The 23,680-nt window shown below is 43.2% G+C and overlaps 1 protein-coding gene across 1 annotated transcript in view; it reads right to left on the reverse strand.

The window, feature by feature from the left end:
* COL23A1 (collagen type XXIII alpha 1 chain) overlaps positions 1–23,680 on the reverse strand; it is a 374,481-nt gene that overhangs the window by 78,897 nt on the left and 271,904 nt on the right. Inside the window, exon 4 of the mRNA XM_075009626.1 lies at positions 10,809–10,835. Within this exon, the coding sequence (XP_074865727.1) occupies positions 10,809–10,835 (27 nt within the window). The remainder of the gene's footprint in view (positions 1–10,808; positions 10,836–23,680) is intronic.

The raw sequence follows: 23,680 nt of genomic DNA on the forward strand, positions 1-23,680 counted from the left end.
TAGTTGGTTTGTGCGTATGGTGAAATAAACATTTATCAAAATCAAAAGAGACACGGCAAAGCTAGGCGAGGAAGAAATAGGGAATGTGTACAGAGCAGCAGTTGAAGAGAAGATTAGGAATGTAGGCACAGAGAAAGACCTAGATAAGAGAGTTGAAGGAATAGCCACGGTGATAGAAGAGGCAATTGAGCAGCCTGTTCTGGAAGACAAGAAAATCAATAAGAAGTGGATCTTGAAGGAGACACTAAAGTTGGTCCAAGAGAAGAGAGCGTTGAAGGTCAGAAGGGATATTTTCGAGAAGGGAGAACAGCAATATCGAGTGAAATGCAATGAGGTAAGGAAAGAGGACAGAAAGGATAAGGCAAAATGGTTAGAGGAGCAGTGTGAAGATATATAGAGGTATTATGGCAAATATAAGACCAGGGAGGTATATAAGATGATCAGAAATATTAATAGGAAGTGGCAGCTGAATCAGATGGTGATCAAAGACGTGAATGACGTGGTGCTCATGAACAAGGAGAAGGTTGTGCAGTGAAGGACGAGATATTGCACCGATCTGTACAAAGCACAGTGGGACCTGAGTGTCTCAGTGGGACTGATCGAAGAACTGAGAGAGATATATCCACCAAGAATCAAGACCGAGACCAATATTTTGAAGGAAGAAGTAGAAAGAGCAGTGAAACAACTAAAGAACAACGGAAATGATAAGATCATGGGACAGATGATCAAAGTATGATTCAGGAAATACACTGACTATGTAATATAACCTGGAAAGAACGGAAGGCATCTAAGGAGTGGACAAGATCCATGCTAGTGACAATACACAATAAAGGAAGCACATTGGAGTGAAAGACCTACAGAATGATTGTCCTAACAAGTCATGCAGGCAATGTGCTGATGATGATACTGATGGAGAGACTAAGACCATCTAGCAGATGAGCAAGCGGGATTCAGGAAACATGGAAGTACCATACAGCAGACATTGGCACTAAGATTGATAGCAGAAAAAGCTCAATGAAAGAACAAGAACATCTACAGTTGTTTCATCAATTTTCAGAAGGCATTTGACAGTATAGATCACAAAGTGACTTGGGTGGTGCTGGAGTCATAACAAATGGATCGCAGACCGATATGGTTACTGAAGGACATCAATGTCCATATGGAGGCAGTGGTCAGAACGTGCGCAGAGTTGGGAAGTTGATTTAGAATGAGTAGAGGTACAAGACAAGGAGATCTGATATCACCAAGTATCTTCATCATGCACCTAGAAAGAGCAATGGACAAGATCAAGGAAAAGGTAGAAGGCATATCTGCGCATGGAATGAGAATCAACAACATGAGGTTTGCAGATGATATAGTTATCACTGAAGAAGATGAAGAGACATTAGTGAGAACGGTGCAGGTGCTAAATGAAGAGAAGCGATACGGACTGATTATGAACATTGATAAAACAAAAACTATGGTACTGGGAGACAAAGAAATATGAAGGAAGATCAGTGTAGACAGGATCAAACTAGAGAATGTAGAGAAGTTCACATATCTGCGAAGCAACATAACATACGATCCAAAGCGTAAGAAGTAAATAGCAACTAGAATAGTGAAAGCAAGAGCGAGTTTGAAGGCTATAAATAAGATCTGGAAAAGCAAAGCGATGAGCTTAGATATGAAGCTGAGCATCTTGAAAAAGCATGTATTCAGCAGCATGTTATACAGATGTCAGACACGGGTGATAAAAGATTCGAAGAGAGGAGTTATTATAGAAATATCCTGAAAATAGTATGGATGCAGAAGGTCATCAATGAGGAATTATATAGGAAGACAGCCAAAAAAGAACCTACTGCAGATTATACAATGGAAGTTACAGCTATTCAGACATAGCAGCAGAAAGAACGACGAACGAAAAGTCAAGACCCTGGTATTCAGCATAATGGACAGTTTGAATAGGAGAGGCAGACCCCACAGAAAATGGGTAGATTGGTGCAGAGCTAGTCTACAGAAACTAAGCCACTCGGCACTGGACAGGGACAGATGGAAGGAAATAGCGAGGGAGGCATCTGACACCAATGGGTGTTGAGCCCATGGTTGTTGATGATGATCTGCTGTAGAATTATACATTATGGTGCAAAAAGCTTCCTGAAAGGAGATAATTCACTATTAAATTTTATATTTTTTTCTTATAACCCTATTACATTTCTATAGAACTTCATTGGTTTCATTCCTTTCAAATTCTAGAAAAGTTATTTTATCTTCTTATACAAATACTTTATCAGCTCTAGATTAAAATATCCATATATGTAAAAAAACACTCCAGTACATGTGCTAGATTTTCCTAAGATCTTGAAAATTTAAAAATGGTGTGCATTTTTGACAAAGAATCATTTGACTTCGGCTTGTTATTTCTTAATACACGAAAGGTTACATGTAGCTATTTCATAGGCGGAGGAATCTACAGATGAAAATGAATTGCTTTCAACTTGTTTGAAATATATACTGTTCTTGGAAATTTGGCACAAGGTAGAAAGAGCATCCCTTTATCTGCTCAGTGGACTGTTTCAAGTTTTGACCTACAATACTGTCACGCAATCCTATTAATTCACTGAGGCTATGTCTACACTACAGCATAAAGTTGATTTTAAGGCACTTACTCGACTTTACAGTGTGACTGTCTTCACAGCAAATATCAATAGATTGATTTTAATGGACATTAAGGCTGACTTTCTTGCCCTGCCCCTCAGATGCAGTGTAACGCCAGATTCGAATTTAAAAGATCAAATTAATACTAGTGTGGAAACAGCATTACCTTAAACTGATTTTATTGGCCTCCTTGGGTATCCTAAAGATATCCCACAATACACCTCAGGTGTCCATTCGGGCTGCTTTGACATCCACTGCTGTCTAGGTGTGCAGGAAATAGATAACAGGAAACCTGGGAATTTGAATTCATTTTCTTTCTGACAAGCATGGATAGCACACTTAGGAGCGCACCTCATCCATTGCATCTAGCCATCATGATTTCTCATGGTTCTTCTGATCTGAGTTCTCAGTAGGGTGACCATATCTCCCCTGCCCAAACGTGGAACAAGGGGAATGATGCCCTGCTGCACCACGTGGCTGGCAGGTTCTTGTCTATGCCCTTCACATGGCTGACAGGCACTCCTGGCCCTCTTCCCTTCCACCACGATGCTGAAGGGCTCCCCATCTAACCACACCCCAACAACCACACAGCTACTTTCATATAGGCCATACACACATTATTATGGAGGACAGGAGTGATATCACAATAGCTAAATGCTGCAGATTCATCTGGTTGTCTGCTCATTCATAAAGCTATTTTTCAAAGCCTTCCTGATAGTCGTTGCTTCTGCATATGCATTGCTGAATGCCTTGTGTCTCGCTGTGCATAAGCACTGCCCAGGACATCTGCCTCTGCAACTCAGGCTGACATGGAAACTTCCCTCTTGATTCGCAAATGTTATGGCGAATACAGCATGGTGCAACGGGGAAGGAGGGCAGGGGGAACGTTGGTTTGGCAAAGATCCAAAGTGGTCAAAAGGTGCCTGAATCTGGCTTTTAAATGGCCAAAACCACATTCCACTGCCATTCTGCACTTGATCAGCCTGTAGTTGAAACACTCGCTACTGCAGTCCAGGGTGCCTGTGTATGGCTTCATGATGTAAGGGAGCAGAGGGTAAGCAGGGTCGCCCAGGATCAATATGGGCATCTCCATGTTGCCAATCTTGATTTTATGGTTTAGGAACAAAGTCTCATCCTAGAGCTTGTTGTACAGACCTGAATGTCTAAAGATGCATATGTCATGCACCTTTCCTGATCATCCCACAGAGATGTCAGTGAAACATCCTTTGTGATCTACCAACGCCTGCAACATCACAGAGAAGTATTCCTTGAGGTTTATGCACTCAGAGGACAGGTTGTCCAGTATCAGAATGGAAATCCCCATGGCAGCAAAGCCATCCACTATGTCCTGAAGATTTCCCAGCGTCACGATTTTTTGCATCAGACAGGAACAGATTGCATTGGTACGTGGATCACCACAACCCCCACTACAGATCTGCCCACCCGAATTGATTTCCCACTGACCAGTAGCTGTTGGGTGCTGCAAACATCCACAGAGCAATTACCACTTACTTGAGAACTGTCAAAGCAGGTCTCAGTTTTGGTATGACTGTGCTTCAGGGCAGGGGACAGCAAATCACGAAATACCATGAAAGTGGCCTTGTGCATGCAGAAGTTCTGCAGCCACTGCTGGTTGTCCCAGACCTTCAAAATGATGTGGTCCCACCAGTGTGTGCTGGTTTCATGTAACTGGCACTCCACTGCAAGCAATGCATCTAGGGCAGCCAGCAGCTCTGCATTCCTGTTCTTCACTATCATCATCCGAATCAGCCACATCCAGCTCATCCTCCCACTGGCTTTGTCTAATAAAATACTGTACGACACTTTGGAAAGTGCCCATAACACACTGTGCAATGGCTACAACCTGTTCAGGATCCATGCTATCACTATGCAATGGCATAAGCCAGGAGTAGGCTTCAGAAAATGGCTCCAAAAATGGCACGAAATTCCTTGGGATGTGTGTTTTTCATAAGCAGGGAAGTGGAGGCAATGCATTCTGGGATGATGACATGAGACAACCACAAGCACTTGTGGCACATTTTTTTCCCCATAAGCCACTGGCACAAAACCCCAGAATGCCACGGAGCTGGAGGCACTGCGGGATAGGAATCCACAATGCATTGCAGATGCAGTTGAACATAGCTAAGGCAATGAAGACACGCTATGTCAACTTTCGGGACATTTGCAGATGCTAATCTTCCACTTTCCAAAATCTAGCAGTGAAAAGTCAACTTCAATAAATTCGACTTCATTTTGTAGTATAGACGTAGCCTTTGGGTGGACTATGAACCTAAACATGAGCCACAGTGCTTAAGAAAAAGCCATGTTTTGAATAGACAGCAGACATCCCATCCGCATGTTGTCCTCTAAACTTATGCAACAGGCGTAAAGCCAAAATTTCCTTCTACCACAACAATGCCTGTTACTGAAAATACCAGAGCAGTTTTTATTTTCTTATTTTACTGTCTAAACCACAGGTACTGTCAAGCCCCCCCACAAAACAGCCTGCAGTGCACAGAACTGCACTGAACTTGAAGGCAAGCAGCTGAACTGACCTTACTACCAAGTGTTTCCCATCTGTGTCTCATAAATTCACAAAAGGGCATCCTGACCCAGTAATGATCACTAGAGACTGCAGAGGATTTCAGGATTCCATACGCGGCACAAGACAGCTAGAGGACAGAAAACAAGCCAACTAGCTGGCTACGTTCTTTTTCAGAAGCCACAAATGAATAACAGAAACAGAGAGGGAGCCGTGCAAGTCTATATACTATCAAAACAAAAAGCAGTCAAGTAGCGCTTTAAAGATGAGCAAAATAATTTATTAGGTGAGCTTTCGTGGGACAGAACCACTTCTTCAGCCCATATGGGCTGAAGAAGTGGTTCTGTCCCACGAAAGCTCACCTAATAAATTATTTTGCTCATCTTTAAAGCGCTACTTGACTGCTTTTTGTTACGAATAACAGTTTACCACAGTGGCATGTGTAGCACAGACCTTCTCCCGAACATCTTCCTGTTCAGGAGGAACTAAATCATGAGAGGAGTTTGACTAAGAGGGTGGGTGTGAGGAGACCCACACGTGCTGTGACTGACTCGGAGACGCGAATGACTGCTTTTATTTAATCTAAACTCTTTCCTCTCCAAAGGCCACTGTACTCTTCAGAAAAGAAATACACTTTTGCCTGCTTAGATAAAACTATTTATTATGTTTATAGCTCTGCGTAAGCAGTGAGCTGGGGGTTGCATGAGTTTTAGTAGACCTTACTGGCAAATTTGGCTCATTCAACTTTGCAACATTTTTGACTGGGATCTTAAATGAAACTACTGAGTTAGAGCCAAGGTTTCCTCAATTTTTTCCATCCACGGGTTGAATAAATTTTGTTATGTGTTCCACCAACAGAAACACACGATACTTTCTGCAAGTGGCTGTGGGCGCTCTGCTAATCAGCTGGACGGCACCTGAATCTCTCCTGGGAGGCCGCCCAAGTGCTCAGCTTATGGGGAACACTTGTTAGAGCCCTATGGGGTAGGAGGAAAACAGCAGCCGCCGTGGGCTGATAGCTAGACAGCATGGGGACTAGGTAGAGCCTTGACTTGGCTTCCCTCCAATGCTCTGACCAGCTGAACTGTGGTGATGGAGCCACCAGGAGGAGGATTGTGACCAGTGTGCTTCCTCATGGCAGACTGTAAACTTGCATCCCAGCCCCGTGTAGCTTTATTATTTATTTCCTTCCACCATTTCCAGTTTGCAGAAGCCTGTGACTCAGACAGCATTCGGCAGTGCCAAAAATATCATTGGGATAAAAATACAAAACGAAACATAAAGCATTTCCCAAAGGCAGCACTAATGTATAAATGGTTAGTCAGCATCCTGCTGAAGACAGCCATTCTAAAAAATTGCTGTTGAATGGTCGAGTTAGAGCAAAACCTTCACGCTTAATCTTTGATAAATTAAATTCTTAACTTCCAATAAGTCACTTAAGAATTTCTATGAACTGCTGCTTGCTTGTGTTCGCTCTTATTCAGTAGAGTTTCTACGTGCTCTGGCACTTGACAGTCAGCAAAGAGTTGGCTGCAGGGGAGGAGACAGAAATGCTGGGCCACTGGCTAGCGAGGCTGGGAGGGGTTAGAAGAGGAAGAAGGCAGCTCTGTGCTCCTGAAAGGGGTGGGCCCTTGGGCAGAAGGGGCAGTGCTGGGGTAGCCAGCTCTCTATGCTACCCAGACCTGAGCTCCCCTGAGCCCTCAGCATCGCCGGTGCACGTGGCCCAGGGTTCTGGAGTGTGTCATGCATCTCTCCAGTAGCAATTTAAAAGGCCCACGGCTCCAGCCATTGTTTCAAGCTGGGAGTCCCAGTCCCTTTAAATTGTTGGGTCATGGGACAGTTGCCCCCTTTTCCCACCATCAGTGGGCCTGGTAGGCTGTGTTCACATGAACGTTCAGTCTGGGGCTGGTGTCTCCCACCAGTCATGATGACTGGGTCCTTCTGAAGGAACATGGATGATGTGCAATTACCTGATGTGTCACCAACAGTGTAGAACAGGCGTGTCCAACCTGCGGCCCGCGGGCCGCATGTGGCCCTGGATAGCTAGTAACGCGGCCCCACAAGATCATAAACTTTTAACATTATTATGTGGTTTATATACATGAACTATATTATATATTTTGCACGTGGCCCAAGATTATCTTCATTCAACACGGCCCAGGCTAGCCAAAAGGTTGGACACCCATGGTGTAGAGTGACCATCCATTCAGTTTTTAATGGAACAATCCCTTATTTAAGCTGTCTCACTGGTATCCTGACTCTGAAGAAAATGGGCAAATTGTCTCATATTTTGCAGGACTCCTGTTCCCCGGCACTTGGTGTCTTGAAGTGCCAGTCCCCATTGCCAGGGAGCTCCTCCACTGGGTGGCTGCCCCATTCCCTGGCATCCCATGGAGGCAGCCCTTATTGTTGGTGACCTCTGCTATGGGGTGGCCTCTTAATTCCCTGCCCCCTTCCTGTTGGGAGGTTGTGGAGCCTCCATCCTCCAGTACCCCTCATCAGGAGGCTGCACAACTCCCATCCCTGATGGGTCCTCATGATGGGGCAGCTCCCCCATCACTGAGGATCCCTGACATGGAACAGCAGCCCTCCACCCCCAGAGGCCAGCGTTCCGTGTTTGCTATAGAGCAACACGGTCCCTCTAGAACAGTGCTATTCTGGGCAAAAAGTAGAAGGACTCGAGGAAGATCTGGATTATTCCTAGAAAACTTGACAACAGCTTGGAAGAGTAACTCCCAAGCTACTGCCATCTGCAAAGTGTTAGCACAACCTTGGAGCCATTGGTAAGCAGGATGGGTTTAGGCAGTAATCCTGCCTGCAAACACCCTCTCAGATCCTTAGCCTGGAGTTCACCCAGCACCAGGACATAGGTCTACTAGCAGCCCCTCTAGACAGAGCAGCAGCGTGTAGTGGCAGTCCAGCAACTCAGGAAAAGTCTATGTTACCACGTGGGGTGGGAGAGCGGGTTGGGATGGTCAAAGCGAGCTGCAGAGGCAGAACTGGGACAGTCACTTAATTTTATGTATAATTTTGATTTAAAAAACCTCAAATGACTTTGGATGGTTGCAGGGGTTCTCACCCAGATGTTGGTGTCATGGACACGCAGGGATCACTATTGAAAGGCCACAAAAACAAGGAATTGCTGCACTCCAGCAGGTAGTACATTAGCAAACATTGACCATTTAAATAGAGACATGCACCCCAAAGACCACACCCCTGCACTGGCCACTAGAAGGGGACAGAACCTGGGAATATTAACACATGTGCTGAGCTATATTGAACTCATGGTGTCCAACATACTGGCCACTAACCATGTGTGGCTATTTGGTTGGTTGAGTGTGGCTAATTGGCTTGAACAATTTATATATTTGCAGAATAATGTGGCTAGTTCGCTAGAGCAGTAGCCACTATAGCGGTTACTGCTTCATAACTGGTTGGACACCACAGTGCTACACCTATATCTTAGAGCTACTTGCCTGAGCTAATGTCCATTAGCCAAGGCTGTAATAGGCTCAACCACCACTAGAGTGGGACAGGACACCACTGTGAATGAGTGTAGGTTACATGAACAGTAGTTGTAATTTCCTCTGGAAATAAGCATCCCCATTGACTATAAATTATTACAAAGAACCTTGCAGGTCTCCTGCTGTTCCTTTCAGAATGGCTTTTTATACAGAGTTTAATTTATTAAAACCAACTGGAAAGGCAGCGACATACTTTCCTGTTATTGGTGTAATGGAATAAAAGGTTTGTCCTAGAAATTAATTTACTATTACATTTCCCATTCTGGGAGGCCAGCATCCCTGTGGAAATCTCCGATCTTTTCCCAGGGGCAGCTCGGAAACAAGGCCAGGGGAAATGAAAAGTAGAAAAGCTTTTCTTTTTCCCCATAGTTGTTTTCACTTCAGCTGTCCACCTGTAGCACACGGAAACGTCCTGCAGTTTTGCATGAGTCCAAAATGGAATTAAGCCAGAGCACAAGGAGGAGGAAAAACAAAGTAAATTTTCCCAACCACTTCTTTTAGAAAGGTGTCTGTTGTGGCAATGGGAGGCCTAAATAGTTTTCAGTCCCTTAGCAGAGTAACAGCAGGACAAACATCAAAAAACCCTCACAGAGATGTTGGCAGCAATTGTGAAATGTATATTACTCACGATAGTGCCTGCAAAACTGCAGTGCACTCTAATTCTAATGGATATGCACCGTGATTTCACCAACGTATTGCACCACATGCAGCAATCACTTTGCTCACCACTGAAGAGCAGGCCCTTGGGCCTTGTCTACTTTCAACTATGTAACTTCAGCTGCACGAATAACATGGCTGAAGTCAATGTATTTAGGTCTGTTTATTGCAGTATCTTCACAGCAGTTAGTTGACAGCTGACATTCTGTCATTGATTCTGCGTACTCCTCTCCTTTTGGTGCAGTACCAGAGTTGGCAAGAGATTGCTTGGTGGTTGATATATTGTGTCTACGCTAGACATGATAAATTAACCCGCGGTGGATTGATTGCTGCCTGCTGATCACTTCTTCCTCTCTGGGGTGGAGCATGGCAGGTGTTTAAAAATGCACAGCAGCTACACAATGGGATTAAAGAGGCAGATATAAACTTACAATTTGGCGTTTGGCCAAGATAGAGTTAACATTCCTACTCTTGCAAACTCATTAATAGATACAAGTATCCAGGATCTTGGTTTAATCTCCACCTCACAAAGAGGGCATCTTATCAGCACAAATGTGAACACCACCACAACGGTCAGAATTGCCTTCTGCAATCCCCTGACCTTCCCTTAGTGGTCTAATTCCCAGGGACAGATGTCAGCATTTTGTAGATGTGGGATCACAGTTGAAGGAGCTAAGGCATCAGGAGCTGTAACACACCTTGGAACTGTCCAGTTGAGATATGTTCAGCAAGGCTGTCAATTAACAGCAATTAACTTAATTTTATTCTGATTAAGAAAATTAATTGTGCCTAATCAGTTTTCATCCCATGGTTAAATTAATTGCAATTAATAGCAATTAATTAATTAAACTGTAATTAAAACCAATATATTTTAAAATGAGGAATAACCAAAAACATTTAAATAAATGGCCTTCTAGCATGATGAATCATGATTAAATTTTGGATCTGGATATGCCAAGGCTCATTCTCAGTAATCTGTGCATTTCCTTCAGCAAGTCAATTCCTAAGCAAGGCCGCTCTACAGCTGAGCATTAATATGGGGTTCCCATTCTCCAAATCTGAAGAAGTGGGTCTTTCCCATGAAAGCTCATCACCTAATAAAAAATAGCGTTAGTTTTTCAAGTGCCACAGGGCTGCTTGCTTTGTTTTATGGGGTCCTGAGGTCCCCATTGAATTTACACACTGGAAAACTCTCAGTGGTTTGCTTGAGTAAGGCCTCCTTAAAACATGAAGGGAGCCAGGATTTAAGACAGTAATCATTAGCATAAAATAACACAATCTGCTCCAGAGCTTTACAATTAAATCTCTCACATATTGTAATGGCTGAAGGGAGAGGAAAAAGGAAAATATAAGAGAGACAAGCCAAAAGCGTGAAAGCTGCTGGAAAAAGGCAGTGAAATAGGAGGTGTAGCATAGAAGAGAGTAAAATACAAACAGAATGGCAGCATTACCGGGTAGCCATCTCGTCCTGACTGCCCCTGTGCAGAGTGAATAAAAGCAAGATAACAAGAAAAAGTCAGTCACAGTTGTGCTCTCAGCAGCATGACAACATATATTGCAATATGTAAAACTCAGAGCTGGACTCACGCTCAGGGTTTAGTCCCTGCAGCACCCTTGGCAGCCAGCAGGAGGCGCATGAACCCAGCAACATAAAGGTGCAAGTTCATACAAGAGGATGGCAAGATACAGAAGTGGTTGGGCTAGGTTGGGCCTGGGGATTCTTTCTAGAGAAGAGTAATGGGAAGAAGCAGGAGAAGCCCTGGCATTGGGTCTCCACTCGTGTGCTGGGCTCTCTCTCTCCAGAACTGCCCAATTTGGGACGTGGGGCAGTTCAACAAGCAGCGTCCCGGAGTATGGGGAGACACGCTTGTGAGGGTTTCAATCTCCACATGCCATTTCCATGAGTTTTCCCATAGGGAGTGGGTGATTTCTCAATGCTGCTCCAGGGTCTGTATATGTTTATGGGGTGAATCTAAAATAGAACTTGGGCTCTGCAAAAAAAGATCTCATTTAATCTCCCAGATCTACAGCATCCACAAAGGGAACCAAACACAGCTGGCCAAGGACACTTCTCCTTTTCTAATCTCCTTGTTGTGGAAAGGGGTGGTTGCAGCTAGATGTCAGGTTAAACATGTTGTTAGTTGCCCATCAGAATATACCAACATGTGTACATATGCACTGGTAAATGTTGTAAACAGGAAGTTACAAGGGCTCTAAATATGGAGCTCTTAAATTTTAGGGTAGTATCCAGTACAGCAATGTCACGCATCACTGTATACATGGACTTCACCAGCAGGGTGTTATACAATGGTAAGTGCATTCACACTCTTCTTATGGCAACTTTCTATAATTTCTTTTCAGTTTCCTACCATCTAAATGCAGTAGCATACCCATCTACTGAAGAGACACGGCAGTATTTAACACACACTGCAGAAATGTAGATTCTTCCATGAACAAGACATTAATTACGGTAACAACTCAAACAAATCAGAAACTTCAGATAAAATACAAAGTGAAATTTTTAGGAAAGTTTATCGACAACTGAAGCATAAAATATATCAAGATGAAACACTATAAACCATAGTTCTCACGTACTGGTAAGTTTCCATGGTCTGTACTTTAATACATTAAAGTATTTGTTAATATGTGTTAAGGCAAATGTTAAATTATAATATATAGTAAATCTGGCCTTCAGATTACAGAAATTGCTACTCTGCAGGTGATTTTAATATTCTCTGTACCTGAGTCTTTATAGAGTATTTGACTAGCACGCTCCTTATTTTACAGAGAGAACAATCACTCATATAACAGACTGGAACACTGTACTGCAGATTCTAATACTTCATACATGCAGCTAACATAGGACAGCCAAAAATAAAACACCAGAACAGCTACTACTAGTGGCCGACATAATTGAGAATGCATTTTTAGCATAATATGATGCTAGATGTATAGAATGTAATCAGTTCCTTATGGCTAAAAACCAAGAAACATAGCTAAGTAATAGACAAAGGCAATGCTGCTGAAATAAAACAACATTGTGTTTCTGTGGGTTTTAGGACTTTTGTCAAAAAACAAAAAAAAAGTTTCTTGAAAGAGTCTTTGTCGAGAGCTGCAGTTTAAGTCACAGATTTAAGGTTTACTAAGAAAAGTTTTACCAAATGAAATGTTTTAAACATTTCTAAATGGGTGTTGTGGGGGAGGAGTCTTGTTTGTGACTAAAATGTCTGTAGTGCTATGACTGCAGGAGCAACCTCCTGGAGCTGACCTTGCCAGCTCCGTGACATGCCTGCCGGTCTCCTCAAGAGGAGGAAGTCTCTGTTTCCAGTGCCCATGGAAGGAGGATCTGTCCCACCAGCTAATTGTTCTTTCAGTTCTAATGCCTTCCGGGACAGCTGGAGGGACTCAGCCCTGAAACATTTCGATGCAAAGAAGGAAAATCAGTTCAGTGCTGGATCATCTCCAGCCTTCCCTTGGGGTGCCCCTGCCCTTTCCTTTGGGCTTGGTTCACACACTTGCATGTCAGGGCCACTGAGCCAGGGTTTGCCACACCATCTTAACTGGGTCTAGGATGACCTTGTTGATGGAGAGAGCAATTTTAGAGGTAGATGAAGAATGGAAGATGAGGGTAAGCCAGTGGTGCGTATCTTCAACCTCCTCTGTCTCCAAGGGGCTAAGTGCTCCTTCCCAGGGGCTTTTCCAGCTAACAGACCCATCACTCCACCAGCAAAGCATCATTTGTGCAAAGAGACAGAGCTTGGTCCTTTCTCCTGGCCAGTCAGCCCTGGACTGGGCCAGGTTCTCTCCTTTTATTCCACTCTTTAGTTGTGGTGGGCAGAGTTAGCTGGGCCCAAGGGCTCTCGTTAGCCCCTTCTCTGCTGGCACTGAGCCTCTCTGCCTCATCACAATCTCCCCCATGCAGTGTTTGCAATTCAACAGCACGTGGTAACCAGCATATAAAATTGCTTGGAGACCAAAACAAAACTGTTGTCCAAAGTAAATCAGTACAGTGATATGTCTGGCCCTGATCCAGCAGTGGAGTGGAGCCTGAATTGTTAAAATAGTTGCTTTTAATAATTTCAGGTACTGTTAGCAACAGATGGACAGACACATCTTTTAAAATAGACAGGCAGTTGGAAGCAGATAGTCTTTTTAATGTTTGCTTACAAATAATAATAAAAATCCTATTTCGGAATTCCAAATGCAAATAATTTCATACGTTGCAGAACTCAAATTTAATCCACAGGGCTTCTTAGTTATTCTGAGAAAACTGCCCAAAATATACCATGTAAAGCTCTGCGGGGTTAAATTTTGCTAGTGTATATCCAGAGTACAATGTCTTTAAGAGGGTGACTTATGGTTTACCTCTAGTAGGTCAGTGTGTAAACTGTGTATAATAATTTTGCTGAAGAAGCAAAAACATGCTCTGGATTTTGTGCATAGCAGGGAGGCTAAGGAGCCAATACCCAGCTCAGCCAAGTGCCAAGTAATCTGGAATCACTTGCTTCTAAACTGTTTTTCCGCTCAGTAAATGTCACCTCACTAATAGCATTGACACCCATACACTCATTGTACTTTGTGGATAAACACACTGTGCTGAACTTTTTAATTAGAAAAGAAAATGATTTTGCTGGCAGACTAAACTCCTAAGCTGTGTCTACACTTTCATATCTTTTTGAAAGAGGCGCGCAAATGAAGGAAATCAAAAGTGCAAATGAGGCACTGATTTATATATCTGGTGCCTCATTTGCACACTTTCTTTTCGAAAGAGCTTCTTTTGAAAGAAAGATGTGTAAAGGGGTCTCTTTTGAAAGTAAACCCCATCTTCGAAAGAACCCTTCTTCCTATTTTGTTTCAGGAAGAAGGGGTCTTCCTAAGATGGGGTTTAATTTTGAAAGAGCCCCACCCACACTGCTTTCTTTCTTTTGAAAGAAATGCTTTCGAAAAGATTATGCAAATGAGATGTCAGATATGTAAACCAGTGCCTCATTTGCATTTTCAATTTTCTTCATTTGCATGTCTCTTCCGAAAGAGTAATGCAAGTGTAGACACAGCTCTGAATTCCAGTGACCTGGGGCAAATTCATTTGCCTCAATTTCTGCACACAGATGCCCCCACCAGGTCTGATTGCTAAAGCTGCACACAACTCGTATAACAGAATGTATGCCTGGGTACAGTTTCAGACAAGCCCCTTGTCCCTCCCTTAGGGAGGTTGTCAGTCAAAATCATCGTTCACTGCACTGTCTTCTATGGTTCTCACTGAAAACCAAGCCACCCACATGGCAGTTTTGCCCAAGTTTCTCCACGTGTTCAGATTCAAAACTGAACCTGAAAGAAAAATGAAACCTGATGGGACATCAATGCACAGTAACTTGAAGTATTAACACAAAATGTTGCTCAAACTAGCGGTGTACAATCCATTTAATTGGTTAACCAGTTGAGTGCTAGATTAAACCAGTTAACTGATTAAACAGGTGGAGCGGGGGCCCGCTGGGCTGGAGCAGCCCTCCTGCCACAGAATGGGTGTGGTTTGGCCAGGCTGGAGCACTGCTGTGGGTGAAAGGCACTCCAGCACAGCCAGAGCAGCTCCCCTCTGCAGCGGCCTAGTCAAGGAGCACCGCAGCCAGGGGTGTTCTGGCCTGGCTGGAGCAGACCCCATCCAGGGTGGCGTTGGGATGGGTCTGGAGAAGTCCCCTATCTGTGATGGGGCTCCAGCCAGACCAAAGCGGTCCTAGTCCTAGCACACAGTACCTGGGGCTGCTCCAGCCCAGCCAGACCAGCCCCTCTCCATGGCAGGGGGCTACTCTGGACAGGAGCACTTGCCCCTACCTGCCAGGGTTGCCATGGATGGGGCTGCTCCGGCCTGGCTGGAGCACCTCCACCCCTGCTGGCCCAGTGAGGCTAAAGCAACCCCTTGCACATGGTGGGCAAGTGGGTAGGGGGCTGATGTAGCCTGTTCCGGTTCACATTTAACATCCATAATTGAAGCCCACACAGAGCAACACTTCTGAGTTTTATACAGCCCTAGCATTTAACATATGCTTCATGATCAATTCAAGGTTTTAAACAACATATATAACTGGAAATTAATTAGATCAGAAGAGGTTTTATCAGTGAAGTGCAGAGATTACAATAACTCCTTCCCAGTCCTTAAGCCTTGGTGGGAAGGGAATGGTATTTGAAGAAATTGACAGTGACATTACATTGCTCATCAAGAAAACCAGGGCACGTTTGAAATCTACAGGGTAGCAGATGAAGGTTTTAGATGCCCTTCTTTGGATTCAGAAAGTCAGTGGAAGGTGGTGTGTGCCTAATTCCCTTAAGTTTATTTGGAAACATCACCAAACAACATTTAATTGGTGACAGTAAGGCAAACTGCTCACCCCACGAGCACTGGGAGAGTAATAGATTTGGGGATTTTGTTGGAGGGGATAACAATGGATGTGTTGGAAAGTTTTCTTTGGTGGTGGGATTAGCACATATTCAGCTACGATGCATTCACCATAAAGGGTCTGGCAATGCAGCAAGGGATATTTATTACTCACCAAAAAGCCCTGAAGAGAAAAGGAAGCTATACATTTTTCTGGCTGAATCACAGTCGTGTGGGGCTATCACTAATGACACGCAGTCTCAACTGACTGAGACACAAGAGATAGGAGAAGCGAGATGGACAGTTTTAAAATGTAAAACATCAAAACATTAAAATGTTAACACTGTGCACACATTTCTGGAGCGTAGAGACTGAGAAATTACTCTTTAAAAAAGAGAACTATGTTTTTACAGAATATTTTCAAGGTTTTAAATTACCAGTTTCCTTAGGGCAGCAAGTTAAGCATTTTTTAAGCATTTCTTTAAAAACGAGTTGTCTACAGTCAAGAGGGGAAGGAAAGAAAAAAAAAGCAGCATCTGGTAACAATTTTTCCTCCATATACACCTCTTCTGAAAAAGGTTGTTCTTGCAAAATGATACAGAAAGGGGGAAAAAAAAATGGCCTTAACTTTGTTGACCCAAGAGTCAAATCCACGGTACTTACTGCAGGTCCTGAAAAACAAAAACAAAACCCCAAGCCCTTATTAACCACAAGAAAGAAAAGTATCATTCAGTACAACACAATATGTGGCAGGGAGGGTCAGGAAGCTACTACAATATTTCTAATTTCCATCATGTTGGATGTCTGTCCACATGTCGATACAACACTGCATCTTCCACCCATTTTGAAACAGGAGTTAAACAGTTGTACATGTGCGCAGTCTCACATTAGGGTAAATCTGAATCTTCGTTGCTAGCACGTGAGCCTTGGAGAAGCACAGAGCTAGGAGCAACCATGGGGGTAGAGCTGAAAACCTGCAGAACCTTCAGCTGCTATTGTGGAATTCTGTGTTCTCAACTTCGGTGTCTGTTGTTAAGGGCCAGGTTGATAGTACAGACTTTTGTAAGTGTAACTATGTTACTCAAGGGGATGAGGTGGTGTGGGACCCCGACCAACATAGCTGATGTGTAGATGTAGTTGTGCTGGTGAAGCTGCACTTCTGATGGGATAGCTCATTTCATTTTGGGAGGGGCTGGCCACAGTTGCACTGGTTTGGCTGGGAAAAGCTGCATCCTCACTAGGAGCGTGTTATTGATAGAGTACATCAGTATACCTATTCTTCTACAAAAGAAATTTATCACAAGATTACAGAGGGAGATGTCTGAATTGGAATTAATTTACAAAGGTATCTTGGCCAGAACAAAGATCTTAACTGACTTATGCATTACAAGGGCAATTTTCCCACCTTTGGTATTTGCAGGAATGAGAAACATCTAACTGAATTTGCTTCATTACCTGGTCCTACTAGTGACAGATAATGGCCCCTGCCCTCCTCCTAGTGACAGATAACACCTCCCGCACACCTCGCTCACTGCTATAAAAACCCTGGATTCTGTTTTTCCACTGGATGAAGTGATTTTTACACATGAAAGCTCATGACAATGAATTTGTTAGTCTCTGAAATTGCCACAGGACTGCTTCCTGTCAGTGTACCTGCTTATAACCCAGAGGCACTGAGACCATTGGCAAGGGAGAGTGAAATCTGCTCAACAGCCTTAACTAAGAAGCAATTGGGCTTTAGTTCATGTGGCAGAGGCACCTGGCTTTAGCCCCTAACTCCACGGGTTCAATCCCACCTGTGGGTGACCAGGGTCCATCAGTTCTACAAAAATCAGCCCAGTGCCCTTTGTGTCAGCCTGCCCTGAGAAAGGGAGCTAGTGATCCGGAGCAACTTATGAGGCACAGATTCCACTGCCACTGAGCATCCGTGCAGTACATTTCACCTACTGATAGCCATGCTTCAGTAAACAGCCTCCTGTGCCTAACCACTAGGTCATGCTGCTGCTGCTAACTTACATTGCCTGGAGAGGGGGACATGCCATGACAATCACAGGGCCTGAGACAAAGGTAAATGAAGTCAAAAGTAAGACTTCTCTTGCCTTCAATAGGCTTGAGCCCAGCACTCAGGTCTCAAGGGCTGATGCTGGCAGCAGGAGCATGCTGCTTAATCATCTCTACAATGCAGCTGACCTACCCGAGACCAATTTCTGCAGCATCCCACAAACCCCTCCCCTTGGCACCTGGCTGCAGGTTGTGGGCTGTGGACCAATAGTATCCATGTCCCACTTTTGTTTGTGAGGATTTTTACACACTGTTTTCGTACCTCTTCATGCTCCATTTCCAACATGATCAAAACCAGAAATGGATTCAATAAAAAAAAGAGAAATTAAAATAAAAAAAAGAATCTTACTGGAAACTCAATTTTAAATGAGACACACATTTCACTTGCTTTTTATAAGTCTTTTCTAGCTTGATTTTTTTAAAAAAACTTGCGTCAAAGCATATAACTGTTTAACAATTAAATAACAGAAACCAAATCAGCATGCAGAATTAGGATCCAGACCAACTACTTATTATGGCTTATGGCATATATTGCCAGGAATGGGCCTGTTGGCCTCAATGGGCGAGCGCTGCGTGGTCAGCACAAGCCCTGATAGCGTCTGGGCTTGAACATGGAAAATTCACTGGGAATCATGACTGCTATAGGTTATATGTAAGAAGGGCAGTTCCAAAGCTTAATTTGTTACTGGAGCAACATGGCCTATTTCAGGATTGGGACCATTATCTTTTCCTTCAGATAGGTCCATGACTGTTATTGTGCTTTCACAGATTTCGGTTCTTGGGTACAAAGCTGTTGCAAATTGCCATAGCTCCATTGAGCTGAGTGGACCTAAGTCAATTTACGAGCAAAGATTCTTAATGTTAACCTGATTTAATAACTTATTTCTACCAATTTACCCCCATAAATGGCTCCTTTTCATCTTAACGAACACCAAACTAAGCATCATATCCTCAGGGCATTTTAAAACAGGACAGCAATGATGTACCTCATTTCCTTAGGCTGTTGACTTTTTCAGATACACTTTAAACCTCCCTAGTCCAGCATCCTTGAGATCTGACTAGTGCTGAAACAGAGTAGTTGCTAATCCACGGGAGGTCGATATTGTCTAGCTGCATTAGCAACACTTCCAATGCTAACTGGGTTCTTAGAAGTCATTTAGGAGTAAATTAGAGCTAAATAACAGCCACAGACCACAGAGACAGAACTGGTGGCTTTATGGGACCACGGGAAACTTGGCCAAAACCATGATAAGTGGGCATCCATCTAATTAAAATCATGACAGATTACGTATGTTGCTGGACCAGAGAGTGCCAGACTAGAGAGATCCAATTTGTACTATGTCCTTCAAACATACAAATAACTATGATATACTTTATGCTCTTATAAAATGCCTCTCTTTTAGTTCTGAGGTTTAATTAGATTGTATGGATTGCTATGGATTTTTTTGAAACGTGTAGCTCAGGGCAGTAGGAACTTTCATGATAGCTAAAAGTTGCAGGAGTCCCTCAAGAGATCTATGAATAAACCAAATTTGTTTTTTTCTTTTTAAAAAAAAAAAAAATCAACAGCTACATAATTTGTGACTTGCTCAATGTCTTTCACAGATCAGTCATGACACACTTGTCTGTTACAAAAGAAAGTCTTTTTTTTTTTTTTAAACAAGGCAATAAAGCCAAGAAGTTAACAATATACCAACGGGCACTCTCTCTAGCTCTGAGATGCAGACGTACTGCATGAAGCACCCTCCCTTTTTGTGAAATTTGCCAAAATTATGAATTATAAAGTTGATTGGGGTGAATGATTTTCTAAGCTCTACAGACAGAATGAAGCCAATTGGAAAATTATTATTATTATTATTATAATGAGTAAAAATTGGAACCAGCCTTTGGAAATTTGGGACCAAGTATAGTTTTGCCATAGCAAACATTATGTAGGTGTAGTGAATTAGATTACTAATTAAACCTGGGGTGAATCCCCAAATCTTGGACAGGAATCACCTAGGAACTTCAGGGAAGTTCTGGTTTGCACGTCACAGATTGGGCCCATCTTAATTTCTAACAGGCCAGTTAAATTCAGTTCATTTTACATCACTATATGTGAGATGCCCCCAATTTTTTAGCTCCATGGCATTCTTCCAGCTCTCCTCGGAACGGATTATATTGGATTCTCTTTAGCCTGCGTCATGGAACAGTGTGCCAATTCAGCTTGGAGGTGAAACTTATAAACCAGAAAACTGCAGTTTGGTGAATGACCTGTGAATAATATTGTAAGTAATTATTTGTATTGCAGCAACACCCAAGAAATGACTTTATGGAGTAGGGCCCTGTTGTGGTAGGCACGGTACAAATACGTAACAAAAGAAAGGTCCCAGTCCCAAAGATTTCACAAAGAAATGTATTACTTATGCTAAATATTTATTTATCTCACCATTTTATAGACTGGAAATAATTCTGTCTCTCTGAATCAGTAATAGTCAATTAAATCCTACCAACTACATTTACTATGATGGGTGGAAATACTGCCTTTCTGTCTCTGCCCTGGATGCGAGAGTGTTTTTTGGGTGAGAAAAGGCACAGACAAGACAACCGGATAGAATGGCTTTAATCTGCAGCGCAGATACAAAGTCTTGCAGCCACACAAAAAATCCATCCCACGTATCTTACAAACAACCACAGCTTTGTCTAGACTACATTCAGCGTTCCCTATAAGCTGAGCGCTTGGGCATCCACCCAAGAGACATTCAGGCACTGCCCAGCTGATTAGCAGAGTGCCCACACCTGGCAACATGTGTCTGTGGGTGGTGCACATCCACACATGCCTTGGTGCTTGTAACAAAATTTATTCCACCAATGGGTGGACAAAAATTAGAGGGAACACCGACTACAGGCTGTGTTGACATATCACCACCAACATAGCATCTGCCCTTCGCAGGGGTCAACATCGTGTCTTCACCAGACATGCTGCAGCAGCACAGCAGTGTCGGTACAGCTGTGTCACGGCAGCATTAACACAGCCTGAATCAGTTAGGTCTTATCTCCACTGGGAAAATAGTTACTGTTTGAGAACCTATCAACATGATCTCTGAGGGGCAGCCTTGTCAGAGTCTCTCTACAAAGCAGCCTTATTTTGAAAAAAGCTACTCTGGACTACCTTATTTTGAAAGAACACTGCTACACCCAAAAATGCATTTCAAAATAGCACTTAGCTATTTTGAAATATAGTGTCTGTACACAATAGAGCCTATTTCAAAGTAGAGCCACCATTGGACATACTCTGGCTTATTTTGAAATAGACTATTCCCTGTCTTAATGGCACCTATTTTGAAACACATGCTATTCCTCGTGCAACGAGGTATACCTATTTTCAAATAAGCCAACCGTTATTTTGAAATTATTTCAAAATAGCGGTTGCCTTTGGTAGATGTTAGAATAATTATTTTGAAATAATGTCTGATATTTTGAAATAACTTTGCTGTAGCTTCACAAAAAACAAGAAGTCCTGTAGCACCTTAAAGACTCACAAAGTTATTTATTAGGTAATGAGCTTTCGTGGATCTTAAATTTTTGAGTCTTTAAGGTGCTACAGGACTGCTTGTTTTATATGAGCACAATGTTAACAATATTTTGCCTTTCCTGAGGAAAAAGACAGTTATATTTCAAATATGTATTAACTGCCTGTAAATGCTAGCCATGAACAAGTGAACATATTTTTAAGTATCACTTTTCCTTGTCTCCATCAGCGTCAAATTGTTTAAGTTAAAACATATCCGTTAGCACATTTTCTAACAGAACACCTTTTCCCAGTATAGAAATTGCTTTGATGGAAACACCTGGGATGAGTTCTTTAAGTTCAGATCCTATTTAACTGATGCAATCTACAGAGTTTTCTTTCCAGTGCATATGAGAAGCAGATGAATAATTTGAGTCAGCTCTCCCGCCTCCATCTCAGCACGCCGTGCCTCACGTATAGAGAATTATCCCTAGTCCCAGCAAAGCTGCGGCTACACTACCTTCCCTTTTTGGAGGAGGAATGCAAACGAGGGAGATTTAAAATGAAAATTAAGCACTGATTTACAAACTGCATGCCTCATTTGCATAATCTCAGATGGTCTCATTTCAGGAAGAGACTTTGCCAAAAGCAAAAACAGCTGTGTACACGGGAATCCTTCAGAAAAAAAAAAACATTTTTCAAAGAGCCCGTTTTCCTGAAACAAAATAGGAAACTGTATCTGAATGCCTATTTGGAAGGTGATTCCTTGTTTGTAGATATCTTTGAGACATATGTGCAATTCACGGTACTGGCCGCTCCTCTAAGAGAGGCATGGAAGCAATTAAAAAGAGCCAGATGACTGCAGGAGTAAATAAAATGGGTCAGAGGGTCAAGGACTCAATAAATCTGTGGACTGTTGAACTGTACTGACACTGACACAAATGCTTTCCAAATCCATGCCTTAGACAGGAAGGTCAGTGAGAAAACGGGGCTATAGCCATGGGCATAAAGGGGAAGAAAGGTTGGGAGAACTCAAGACACCCCCCCCATGCCCCAAATTCACATTTGCTTTGCATTTTCCATAGACACTTTCATGACAACCCACATACAAACATGCCTGTGCATTTACTTTGGAAGTCCTGGCCTGGCCCTAACACCCTTATGTCTTGACCAGGCCAAAGGATAAGAGTGAGGCATATGCAGTGAAACTCATAAGGAGAGTTTCAAATTGCTCCAGTGCAAGGCTTTGGCTGCATTTATGAGGTAGCTTCTTTCCACTAACAGCTACCTCTGCACTGCACATGGCCAGCGCCTATTCACCGCCAGCCCAACACTGGTAACAGACCTGGAAAGAGGATGGGGTGAGTGCAGGGGCAGGGACAAATCACTTCCAAAAGTGAGCAGCTGCCCCAAGACCATCTCCTCTTTATCATCTCACAAAGCAGAGACAGCTGGACCAGGAGCCCCTCTATTCCTCTCCTTCCTGGGGTATAAACTGTGTAGCTTTTTGCCCCCCAGTCAGGAAGAGCAGAGGGGGAGGGGAGCGGGATAATCCCTCTGCAATGTGGTAGTTAGCGCCTATCTGGCTGGGCATATAATTGCTGAATTCTAAGTATGTTAGCAGAGTGATCCCATTTCTATTGGCTACACTCTAACTTCTACCCAATGATGGTGGAGCACCAGAGCAATTTCACTATGGCTGTGTCTACGCTTGCCCCAACTTTGAAGGGGGCATGGTAATCAGGGCCATGGGAGATTACTAATGAAGTGCTGCAGTGAATAGGCAGCACTTCATTAGGCTAATGTTCCCCCGTGGCAACTCTGAAGCAGCCAACTTCCAAATGCCGGCATGCGTGTAGCCACGGGCATTTCGAAGCAACCGCGGTTACACCCATGCCGGCACTTCAGAGTTGCCACGGGGGAAAGCTAGCCTAATGAAGTGCTGTGTATTCACTGCAACACTGCATTAGTAATCTCCGCTGGCCCTGATTACCATGCCCCCTTTGAAGTTAGGGGCAAGTGTAGACACAGCCCATGAGTGGCAACGCAGGAAGTGTTAGCATGGACAGAATAGCTGCAGTTTCACTGCCTAATTTTTGTTTGCATTTGACCCAATGTCTCCGCAATTCAGCTATGTCCTTGAGGTACTTTCCATTTTCTTTTTTTTTTTTAAAAAAAGTTTAAATTCCTTCTGAAATAGAATTTTGACAGGGACGCTTATAGGGCCGCAAACCTCATCATCAGCTGTCTCCAGCATGCTTCAAAAGTGATGAACTCTTTGCACATTCCTACACATTTGCAGCTGTTCGTCTCATTTTTGCACTGCCTAAAGCTAAACAGAAGAAAACTGGAGTTCAATTGTTTTTTAAATCAAGATGAGGATGGGATTGGAGGAGCTAGTG

Source organism: Carettochelys insculpta, chromosome 15, assembly GCF_033958435.1.
Source record: "Carettochelys insculpta isolate YL-2023 chromosome 15, ASM3395843v1, whole genome shotgun sequence".
NCBI lineage: Eukaryota > Metazoa > Chordata > Testudines > Carettochelyidae > Carettochelys > Carettochelys insculpta.